The sequence below is a fragment of the Galeopterus variegatus genome, unplaced genomic scaffold, assembly GCF_000696425.1.
Source record: "Galeopterus variegatus unplaced genomic scaffold, G_variegatus-3.0.2 Scaffold241, whole genome shotgun sequence".
NCBI classification, from domain to species: domain Eukaryota; kingdom Metazoa; phylum Chordata; class Mammalia; order Dermoptera; family Cynocephalidae; genus Galeopterus; species Galeopterus variegatus.
This window is the reverse complement of record NW_007726352.1, coordinates 162635-175067: the sequence shown is the minus strand read 5'-3', so window position 1 is coordinate 175067 and position 12433 is coordinate 162635. Positions and strand designations below refer to the sequence as shown.

The window sequence follows — 12433 nt, the reverse complement described above, 5'->3', positions numbered from 1 at the left end:
CGGCGGGAGCGCCGCCGCGCTCCCAAGCGGCGCACTGTAGCAGTGCGCCACCGGGCCGGCCCTGGTGTACTATACTTCTGCAAAGTAGTTCAGGCATGTATATCAAGAGCAGTATAAATGTTCATGCCATTTGACCGGGTAATTCTATTTTTGGATGTGTGAAGTAAGGAAATAATTGAAGATATAATATGCAAATAGATCTGGGTCTCACTTTATTTATAATAGTGAGAAGTGGAAAATGATAGAGCAATGACTAAATAAACCATGAAATATCTGCTCGATGGAGTACATTTTCAGCCAATAAAAATGCCAGTTTTTTTTTTTTTCCCTTTTTGTCTTTTTTCGTGACCGGCAAGGGATTGCAACCCTCAGTGTCGCGCCCGCACCGGACCGGGACCGGCAACAGGATCGCAACCCTTCGGTGTTGCGCCCACACCGCGCTCAGCCAGTGAGCAGGAACCGGTCTGTATGTGGGATCCGAACCCTCGGCGGGAGCGCCACTGCGCTTCCAAGTGGCGCACTGTAGCAGTGTGCCACCGGGCCGGCCCAAAAATGCCAATTTTATTAACCTGAAAAAGTGTTTTTGATGTAGTATAAGGAGGAAAACACATGTTTGCAGGTCCCACACCCAAGTGCCTTGCCATTTGCCTGTTTCCAGTAGAGCCGAATTCTCTGAGGGTTGCTGATTTGTAGCTGTGTACCATAGTAGTGTCAGGGCACTTCTCTTTTCTTTTTTTTTAGGTGGGGTGGGGGGAAGGAGTGTTAATATTACTTTTCTAATAGGGGAAATATTAATTTGGAGGAATGTGAGGACTCTTAGGCCATGTACAGTAGTGAGGTGCTAGGAGATGGGACTCTGCCCAGAAAGGGCCTTCTGCATTGTGAGGTTTTATAACTTTACCCCAACTATTCCCAGCAAATGTGCAGCATGATCATTTTAAAGAAGCAAGAATGAGTATTGTTATGGAAGGTTTAAGGGACCTGAAAAAGATTCATTAAGAAAATTTTAAAAAGTGATTGGTCTGTCAATTTTTTCTCTACCATTGTACTCCACTTCAGCAAAATGGGTGATCTATGGAGTGCTCAGCTCTGGTGGGTGTACATAGACAGGTGAAGGTGATAGCGCCATGGTGAAGGCAGAAGTGGGGAAGCACTTAGGGTTTGGGTTAGGTGGGACGTAGCCATGACAGAACAAACACAACAGTGGATTGACCGAGAGTCTGAAGATCTGGGTTTGGGTTTTGGCTCTTCTACCTGTTAATCGTGTGACTTTGAGCAAATCCCTTATTCTCTATATAGTTAAATGTGCTCACCTGTAAAAGTGGGGTTTATGCCTCCTCTTGATAGGGTTGTGAGAGTAAACAAGATGTGTGGTGGGAAGTAAAGGACTTAGCAAGGCCTGACACCATGAGAGATGTGTCAGATGTTAGCTTCTGCCTTTCCATCACTGACAGGAAAAGTTAAGACATGGTGTTGGTCCTGGGGAGCAGTCACATACATACTGTGCCTTGTGATAAGTTCTGTTCTAGCAGAGGAGGGGGTGACTAACCACCTATTTAATTTTACAGCCTGCCTCTGAGAAAGCAAAAAATGGCTGTGATACATGTGAGTATTTTTTGAGATCTCTTTATCACTTTTAGAAAGAATCATCTAACCCATGGCAACAAAATTATGTGAAGGCACATAAAAAGTCCATAGAAAAGTTGAGAGATCTGAGTTCCCTTGTGTCACCTTTGGAAGTTCCCTTAACCACCTTGTATTTTTGTTCTGTCAACTGAAAAATGGATGATGACAAAACCTTGTTTTTCTTTTCCATAGGTCAGTTGTAGGGATCAGGTAGAAGGTTTTTAAAGTACTAAACATATTAAGATGATATTTTAAAAAAGGGGTCACAGAAGAATAAAATGCTACCAAGACCTTGTCTTTATTTAGTGCTGTACTGTTTGTGTATTGCTTTGACATATGTCACTTAATTTCAACAATCTGATGAATGGGTTATTATCCCATTTTTTTCAGGGGAGTAGTGCAGATTGTGGGGAAGACTCTCTAAAGGCATCTGTTTGAAATGTGTTTGGATAACAATTTGTATTATTTGTGTTTCAGCTCTTGGGACTCCAAAAGAATCTGAGAACGCCCTTCCTATCCAAGTAGACTATGATGCCTATGATGCTCAAGTGTTCAGGCTGCCTGGCCCATCCCGGGCTCAGCGCCTAGCTCCTTGCAGGTTTTCAGCCAGATTCACTTGGGAATGTATATAAAAATTGTTTAGGAAAATAGGTTCAATAGGGACCTTTTTAGAGAACAAACTTGAAAATGTTTTAAAATAAAATTAGCTAAACAGAACCCATGCTGTGCAGGTCATTAGGGGTTCTGTTTTCAGGCTCTTTGGCCCAGCCATTTGTTTGCTATGACATATTGTCTCAAAATAAGCAGAGCTCTGTTATACTGTTTCTAGCCAAGAGAAGGAATTCTCGAATTCCAGAATCTTTTCTCTCACTGGGCTGGGACTGATATAGATCCTTGGGCCCAGAGTTTCTTTTAGGTTTATTATTCCTAGAGGATAAGAGCTTTTCTATCTTTAATTCCTGCTTTTTAAATTTGCTCTGTGTTATTTCGGTCATAGTAGTTTTAAATTGTGATGTAGTTAGATTAACCAATCTATTCATTTCTGGGTCTTGTGTAAGAAAACCCTCTCTGCCCCACGGTTATAGATATATATTTTATATTTTTCCTAATACTTTATAGTCTTGGATTTTATGCTTAGTTCTTTATGTAGAATATTTTTTTATGGACATGTGAAATAGAGCTCTAGTTTATTTTTCTTCCCAGTTGATCAAATACCATGAGTACATTTTCTAGATTTCTTAAATCTGCACGTTTAAGCCCAACTGACTGGAAGAATATTATGTCTCTTTATTTTGTGGCGAATGAGTTTATAGTGGCCACGTGATTGTTTCTGTCCTTTTCTCTCATCCCATCCTAATGTCTCATCCTGATAATGTTTAGAGCTGACAATGTAAGTGCTGTTAGCAGCTCACTCCATGTGGATGCTGCTTAGGGGGCTCAGTAGTAGCTACGTAGGGGCTTTTCTGTGGAGTCTTTAAAAATGCTTTCATAGTCCAAGATCCTTGGTTTTCTTTTGTCTAATTAAAGATGGCAAGACCTGGTATTTCAGAGGCCCAGGTTGTATGCTCCTTGAAGGCACAGACCAGTGTGCTATCCCTCACACATGGCTAAGTATATACTGGTGCTCAAATATTTACTGTTGAAAAACAAGCATGTAGTCAGCACTTGGGATCTATTTTTAGGCCCTGTTTAAGCTCTTACTTAAAACAAAATCCTTCCAGGAGGAAAGAGAACATCTCTGATGCCGGAAGGGCAGCCCTCTTGGTAGGCCAACTCTTTCATTCTGGATTTTTCTCTCCCCATTGGGTTTCTCTCCTTTTAATCCTTCTTCCTACTGCTGCTAGTGGTTTTCCCTTAGGGAGTTTTAATAAGAATATATTGTTTTTTAAGCTTTTATTAAGGAAACGTTCAAACATGCTCAAATAGACTAGTATCATGAATAGTTATCAACATATTGCTAGTCTTGTTTCATCACTTCTGCATTTTAAAATTTTGGCAGGAGTATTTTAAAACAAATCCCAGGTATCCTTTTTTTCCCTCTCCACCTGTATATACTTAAGTGTACATCTAACAAACAAGAACTTAAGAAACATTATCACAATACTATTATCATTAGTAACAGAATCAACGCTAATTCCTTGATATCCTTTAATAGCCAGTTCATATTCAGATTTCCCAATTGTCTCAAATGTGTGTTTTTGCAGTAGCATTGTTTGATGGGACTAAACAAACCTACACATTGCATTTGGTTGTAATGTCTTCTTTGTGTATTATAGTAGAATGTCTTGCTTTCTTCTCTTGGCTGATTGTTTCTTATAATGTTTAACTTTTCGTCTATTCTCTGAATTTCCTATAAACCGGCAATTATCTGTAGAGGCTTGATTAGATTTAGGTTCCATTTGGTGGACAGAAAGACTTCTCAGATGGCACTGTGTACTTTGTCTTGCATCACATCATGTTTTGTCTGGTTACCCCATTTTAGTGACTTGAAATTTATCAGTGGGATCAGGTGGGGTCAGACTGGAGCAAAAATTTCTTTCCAGCTGTGATCCCAGGACCTGGCAGTTTGAGGACTGTCAGTCATTTCCCCCTTTTCTTATACAACATCTCAGTATGCTCAGGGTGGAGTACTTCCTACATTATTTCTCACTCACAGATCACATTGGGGACTTTTGTTATTGGTTTCTCAAATAGCTTGGATTTTGGAGCTTTAGATGGGTTTTGGAGCTTTAACTTGAGGTGGGGCAGCATCCCTTGCTTGGTGGTAACTTTCTGTGTCTCACCTGCCAGGTCTGTGCGTGAGCAGGAGAGTCATAATCGAAAGAGCGCCAGCTCCTGTGATGTTTCATCTAGCCCTTCCCTGCCGAGCCGTGCACTGCCCAGTGAGGAAGTAAGGAGCCAGGCTTCCGATGACAGCTCTCTGGGCAAGAGCGCCAACATCCTGATGATCCCACACCCCCACCTGCACCAGTATGAAGTTAGCAGCTCCTTGGGCTACACCAGCACTCGAGGTCAGTGTGCTGGACTACAGGTAGGGCTGGGCAGATCTGGAGACAGCTTCTTTTCTATAGAGGGGGATGTGGAGTTGGGGAGGGGTCAGGGAAGGGGTGTGAGTTTCACATCTTAATTATTTCCATGTCAGTGCAATGATTATGGATCACCTTAGCTCTTAGGTATGTGTGTATTCTACTATGTCTCTCCACTTTTTTCCCCCATCACTGTAACTATATACCTTTCCATATGTTAACATAGAGCTATTCTTAGGCCTAGGGTCAAGGAGGCTTGCTTATTTTTTTATCGTTTCCATTTGTGCCATACTTAGAACAGCCTCAGTCCTATATTGTATTTTAAAGTTTCTCCTCTGTTACCTGTTCACCTGTCTTGCGCTAGGAACACAGATACTGCTCTTCCTGTATCTTATCATGTCCATCTAGCAGCAACTGCAACTAAAGCTTACAGGCCCTTCCTGACTTTTTTTTTTTTTTTTTGTCTTTTTGTCTTTTTCCGTGTCCGGCAACGGATCGCAACCCTCAGTGTTGCCCCCGTACCGGACTGGGGACCGGCAACGGAATTGCAACCCTCGGTGTTGCTTCCCGCGCCTCGCTCAGCCAGTGAGCAGGAGCCGGTCTGTATGTGGGATCCGAACCCTCGGGCGGGAGCGCCGCCGCGCTTCCCAAGCGGCGCACTTATCCAGTGTGCCACCGGGCCGGCCCCCTTCCTGACTTTTTTTTTAAAAAAAATTTATTTTGAAGTAAATATGGATTCATGAGAAACTACAGAAAGTACCCAGGGAGGTCTTGTGTACCCTCTACTCGTTTCTCCAGTGGTAACATCGTACATAACTATAGTACAATGTCAAAACCAGGACATTCATGTTGGTACAATCTATAGAGCTTATTCAATTTCATCAGTTTTACATGAACTCATTTGTGTGTATGTGTATATATTTCTGTGCAATTTTATCATGTATAGAGTCATAGGACCACTACCACAATTAAGATACAGAATTGTCTCATTACCACCAGGCTCCCTCATACTACCCTGTATAGCTATGTTCTCCTACTAATCATCCTCCTTCTCCATAATTTCATTATTTAAGAATGTTATTTAAATGGAAGCATACCTCTCCTGACTTGACCACAGACTTAGGAATATTGCGTACACACACAGCCGTCCTGGCAGGATTTACAAAGGGCAAGGAGTGTTTTCCATGACTCAGCACACTAATATGGGAAGCCATCAACTCCAGGGCTCTCAGGATTGGGGAGCAGGACACTTTTATCGATTAGGCACTACAGACACTATGCCAAGGGCCTATGAAAATTTTTGACTGCTGAGAAGAGATTTTTCACGGATTCAGAGCATAAAAAGGAAATTCTAAAGAGAAAGGAGCAGATATTTAATTACTTGTATTAAAAGAAGAACCTTAGACAAATTTAACAGCGTTTAATTGAGTAAAGAACGATTCACAAATCTATTAGCCACCAGAATCAGAATAGGTTCACATTGACTACAGGGCTGTGGGGTGGTCAGCTAAGATTTATAGACAGAAAAGGGAAAGTAACATGTGGAAAATGGAAGTGAGTTACAGAAACAGCTGGACTGGTTATAGCTGACCATTTGTCTTACTTGAACACAGTTTGAACAGTTGGCTACCTGAAACTGGCTGAAACGTGGCTACTTGTTACAAGAGTAAGTTATAGTCTGCTTATCCATCAAGTTAGGTTACAGTTCACTAGTTCTAAAGAAACTTTTAGGCCAAACTTAATTTAACACATGATTATAGAATATAACCTCTGTTACCTATATTAATGAAGTTTAGTCTTCAAAGGAATTTTAATACATTTAAAATTTTCTAGGTTAGGACTGGCTGGTTTGTTCAGTTGGTTAGAGCGAGGTGTTGATAACACCAAGGTCAAGGGTTCCCATCCCCTCTACTGGCCAACTGGTAAAAAAAAAAAATAATAATTCTAGGCTAGCTTTTTCTCACTTTTTTGAAATGTCTGTTTGCATGACAGTTACTCCCTTTTGCTGAAAATATTCCTATAGCAGAAGGTAAATTAAACTGAATATTAATCCTTTAAAATCCTTTGTTTTTCTAAAAGGAAGATCTCCCCTGGGAAGATAACATTTCTCTTAATCCAAGTAGCTTTAAAATAGTTTTTTCTTTTAAAATTATATCAATAGTAGAATGGATTTTAATGTCCTTTAGTAATATTTGGGAGTTTATTGGAAGAGCCAAAAAAAATTCACTGGAGTATTGTAAGGTAGCACAATCTTAAGCCATTAGTTTTCTGTTTCTGTTTCAATTAGGGATTCTCACCCACCTTCCCACTCAATGTAGCATAAGAAACACTTCCCCTTTCCTCTGTTTTTGACCCATTTTATCCCTTAGTCCTATTTTTCATTCTTTTAAAATATGTATTCATCTTTTCTTTTTTTTTTTTAAAAGATGACCGGTAAGGGGATCTTAACCCTTGACTTGGTGTTGTCAGCACCACGCTCAGCCAGTGAGTGAACCGGCCATCCCTATATGGGATCCGAACCTGGGGCCTTGGTGTTATCAGCACCGCACTCTACCGAGTGAGCCACGGTCCGGCCCGTATTCATCTTTTCTTAATTGGGTTTTCTTCTTTTATTTCCATAATAACCAATGAGACCATATTCTTTTTTTATTTGGTAAATCAGAGCATCAATTCATTAATATACAATGAAAAACATAGCTTTTGTGGAGATCTGAATGTTCTCTTCTTACATGCAAGTCAAGTTGAGGAATGAAATATGATGTATGAGGTTCTGTGCTAGGCATTAAGTAAATAATGGTGGACAAAACAGATTCCTTGGAGTTTGCATCTGCTGGACCTACTTTCTACTCTGGGTGTTTGCTTAGTGAACATGGGATACACACAAGGGGAGTTGCTTGTGGGTTTCAGCTCTTTGATCCCCTCAGGCATGCTGCCTCCATCTTCATCACAGGAACTATCTGCTATTGGACAGGACAGGTTGACTCTAAATATCATACCATCTCCTTGCCTGGTCAGGGCTGGATGCATCCATTTCTTCATTCTTTTTTCCCAAGAAATTTTTTTTTTTTTTTTTTTTTTAAACAACATTCAACTGTTTACTTCTGGCCCATTTCACTGAGTCAATGGGAGGGGGTACTGATCTACTGAATCATTCACGGACCCAGGCTTCTTCCATCCTGGGATGCCATGGTCATCAAGATTAGTCTCCAGAGTTGCCACAGAAAGAGAAAAGAGAGTGGAGGCCATGCATGGAGATACTTGTGGTCCAGGCCTGGAATTGGAGCATGTCATTTCTACCTGTGTTTTGTTAGCTGGAACTAAGTCATTTGGCTTCAGTGCAAAGGGGCTGGGAACTATAGTCTTGTTGTGTGCCCAAAAGGAAAATCAAATGTTTTGTGAACACGTTGACTAGTTCTGACAGGGTCTGCCCTTCTGGTCATCAAATACCTATTTTTATTGTTCTCCCCACATACGGAATATACTCACCCCTTCTCCTTGGAAGACAACTCAAGTCCCATCATTCAGTTGCTGCATCCAGCTCAAATTCCAGGGTTTCCTGGCAATGTGTGGTCCCCCCATCAGATATGGGTGTGACTTAGGTGAGACAGTAATTTGGGAACCAGAACCCCATTCTCCCAAGTATTTAAAAAGTAAACAAACCCATATATCTTTACATATATCTTTTCATATCTTTATAGTTTGGCAATTTTATTTACTTCCCTTACTCCCTGACATTTATGATTTCCAAGATTCTTGTCAGCTTTGGCTTACCCGTGTGTCTAGCTCTGGTTTCATTGTGGCTCTGTGATTTCTCTTTTTGCCTCAACTCCGTGATAACTTGGCAGATGTCCTGGAGAACATGGTGGAGCCACCGCAGCGAGACTCCAGTGCACCAGGGAGGTTCCACGTAGGCAGTGCAGAATCCATGCTACACGTTCGGCCTGGTGGATACACGCCCCAGCGAGCACTAATTAACCCCTTTGCTCCCTCACGAATGCCCATGAAGCTCACGTCCAACAGAAGGCGCTGGATGCACACTTTTCCTGTGGGTAAGTTGGTTGTTCAGGAAAGAGTCTTGGACTAGGATCTCCTAGCCCTGGTCCTCAAAACTATTCAACCATGTGTCCTTGGTCAAGTGTCTTAACTTCTAGTAAGATGGGAATAACCACACCCACCTTGCCTATCCCAGGGGTTCTCGTGAGCATTTTCACTTGGGAATAGGCTTTGTAAGCAACTAGCTGTATAAACCTAAGGGCTTCTTTTTTGCATTTGAGAGGGAGAATGCTTTGCCATCTGCTTTCTTTCCTAAGAATAATGTCCCTCATTCTTGCTTATTGCTTCTTCTCTTAGCTCTCTCTGGATAGTGATATTACCATCTTCGTTACACAGAGTTTTGTTACTTCCAGGTGTCTCTGACAACTGGAAAAAAAATTTTTTTTTCAAATTCACTTTTTTCTAGCCCATCCTTTTTGATCTGTCCTCAAGAAGATGACAGTAAGGTTCTATAAAGCTGTGGCTAAAATTAAACTTCAGCTTAATGGGCTCCTACTGAGCTGGGAAAGAACAGATGCTTTAAACTCCAGGGTTTTTTTCATGGAAGTCATCCTGCTGGAATGCCTGGAAATGTCTAGTTATCTTATTTTATTTTATTGCACTCGCTTTTAGTATTTAAAAGTTAAATAAGTGAGAAATGAATCTGGTTCATTTGGCTATAAACTACTTTGTGCTCCCTCATCTCTGCTATAATCAGAAACGACTTGTTTCTTTCTGGTGTCTTTTTCTCCATCATTTTCCCCACTGGCTCTTTTGGAACTCTCTTAAGAGAACTATTGATGTTTCTTCCATAACCTTCAGCTCTTCTTGCTTCCATGCTTTTCCTTCTCCCATCCTTCATGCACACTTTACTAAAACAATAGTCTCCTAACACTGTTTACTTTGTTCCATCCTCCTGCCCACCTGACCTCATCATAGCGAGGACCCATCTTTGCCAGGCTCCCCAACCTTCTGTCTCCTCATTCCCATCCTCAGAGGATCTTTTCTTTCTCAGCTAATCTTGTGGCCTCTTATACACTTTGTCTCTTTTACATTTGGGATTTCTCAAATATCATTTCTTCTACCCAGATGTTCTCTCCTTCAACTCCTGTTAACCTTGTTTAACACTTAGCTCTAAAACTTCTCTTTCTCCAGGAAGCTTTATTTTGATAGACTTGACTAATTCTGATTTATCTACTTTCCTGTCTTTTCTGAGCATCTTCTCTTCTTAGAGCCGTAGTTGTAACCCTCTTAAGTACTAGCAGTCATTTGGTGTTTTGCTGTGTTTCCTTCTCATTTAGTTTGTGCCAACCTTCCTGGAAAGGGTCCCTGCTTCCTGTACCTACTTTGGTATTTCTCTTCAGCATCTCAGTTAACATGCATAGACAGAGGTTTCTAAAATATTCTGAACAGACTGGACAGAATGATAAACATGAGGTCCCCACAGTAGGATGGGTCCTGCTTGGAAGAGGAGGTGTCCTCTCTGGGAGCCAGACGGTCCCTTGTATGATGCTCCCGTGGTGTGCTCTTCTTTTGATCTCTCCAACACCTGTATCCCAGCATCTGGAAAGAAGGAAGCTTGCAGTGAAGTGCATAGCACTAGCTGTCAGGTGGGAGTGATACTCAGTGGTTCTTTGTCTGGGTAGGACCATCTGGAGAAGCCATCCAGATCCATCACCAAACCTGACAGAATATGACAGAGCTGCAGGGCAGTGGGCAGAGGGACCCAGTTCACTGCTCTGCAGAGCTGCTGGAGTTAGCATATCATGAAGCTGTGGGAAGGTGAGGATGTGCACAGGTTTCCGGAAAGTAACTTGAGAACACTCTTCAGCACCCAGGACAGTGTGCAAAACAGACTGCTGACAAAATGTTATGTATAAGACTTGAAAAGACAATATGAGATCAGGGCCTTCCTGTATTAGTCAGCATCATTCCCTTCACTGGGCAAGGTGCTGAGCAAACAGCCTGACATTTTTGCCTGAGATGTTACCTAGGCCCTGCTTTAGGTTTATCTTGAATCCAGAACACGCTTTGTAAACTTCAAACATGGGTTTCTTCTAGACCCCAGTCGAGGGTGAAAACAAGAGAGAAAATGCTTAGGGTTTGAAGTGCTGAGACAGGTGATTCCTACTGTGTGTTTTGGGCAGCTTCTCTGTGACTTTCGTCATTTTGGTCACTGAGAAATTCCACCATTGATTTTAGAAGTAGTCAATGCTAAAGCAATGGAAATTAAGGCCTGTGATTAAAGAATCAACTCTTTGAACCAGAACTCTGAATGTGTTTCAAGGCATCTAAAGAGAGTCAATGTAGGAAGGAAGTCATCTAGCCTTGACGAACATGAGCCCGGGTTACACCTGGAACCATTGTTCCTGTGTTGCTTAAGAAACACTTTGCAAAGATCAATCCTTGGACCCTCTTTCAGTCACCTTGACATCCCATGGGATGGGTGAGGGATATGGGCAGGGGGTGACCCTCTTTATCAGATTAACTCTGGTACATCTGTTCAAGCACTTCACATTGATCCTTGTTTGTAAGGGGCAGGCATAGGGCAGAAAGGGCAGGTGGTCTAAAATGGCAGTGGGAAAACAGGTAGGGTGCCAAGGCAGGAGGAGCAGTCCCTAGGAGGCCAGAGCTGGCACATAAACTAAGCACTGGCCTGCCTGGTGGCTTGAGAGAGAGACCCCAGTGATTGCCAGCCTGTGTGGCTGATATTCAGGCCTGTTTTTGATGAAAACCCCCCAGGATACAGGGTGAGCAGGAAAAAGGTGATGATCTGCATTAAGCCAGGTGGCTGGGCTCTGTTCTCTGCAGGCACAGCACATCCCACCAGCCTGGTGACAGCATGTCCTTCTTGAGCTTCAGTGGAACAGAAGAGCTTCTGTTAGCCTGCTTAGCAACAGTGGTGCAGGTAACCAATCCGAAAGGTCATAGAGTTGGGCTGCTCAGAGCAGGTTCACATCTAGAAATGACACAAGGGCCAGAAAAGCAGGGCCATGTCTATTTTGGGATCATTTCAGAAACAATTTTGGGTGACCTATTTAGAAGCAGTGCTGTATAATGCATGGAATTGTAAATGGGTTGCACATTACATTTTTAGCTGAGAACTTGTTGGTCAAGCCACATTTATTGTCATTCTGTCAGGCAGTCAGGATTAAGGGCTGCTTGGGAGCTTAATGTTGAGGGCAACACCAGGGACACAACAGGAGTGGTCTCTGCTCTAGTGTAGTTTTCAGTTTTCAGGGTCAGGGGGAGCAAACCCGCCTCCATAAAAACAGAAGAGACCCAGAGGGGAACAGCATGGTTCTAGTTGTAAGATCAGAAAGAGAAGGGTGACATAGTTGCTTAGAGAAGTGAGCATGCACCTCACAGTTGAAGAGGTAGAATTTGGTTAGATAGAATTAGAAGGTGAGGATTCCAACTGGAGGTGAGGGTAGGGGGTAAGTATGAACTTGGTTTTATGCTTTCTGGAAGCACTTTTATATCTATTATCATATCCAGTCATCCCAGTAGGGCATAAGTTATTAAATATATTTTAAGGGCCAGCCTGTGGCTCACTTTGGAGAGTGTGGTGCTGATAACATCAAGGCCACAGGTTTGGATCTTTATATGGGGATGGCCGGTTTGCTTACTAGGGAGAGCGTGGTGCTGACAACACCAAGTCAAGGGTTAAGATCCCCTTACTGGTCATCTTTAAAAAAAAAAAAAAATATATATATATATATATATATATATATATATATATATATTTT

General features: G+C 42.0%; 1 protein-coding gene across 1 annotated transcript in view; it reads left to right on the top strand.

Moving 5' to 3' along the window:
* The window catches only part of DEPDC5 (DEP domain containing 5), a 119065-nt gene that overhangs the window by 38938 nt on the left and 67694 nt on the right, over positions 1-12433 (top strand). Inside the window, 6 exon segments of the mRNA XM_008566416.1 lie at positions 1569-1605; positions 2104-2224; positions 4417-4637; positions 8498-8701; positions 10331-10466; positions 11496-11564. Coding sequence (XP_008564638.1) covers positions 1569-1605; positions 2104-2224; positions 4417-4637; positions 8498-8701; positions 10331-10466; positions 11496-11564 — 788 coding nt within the window.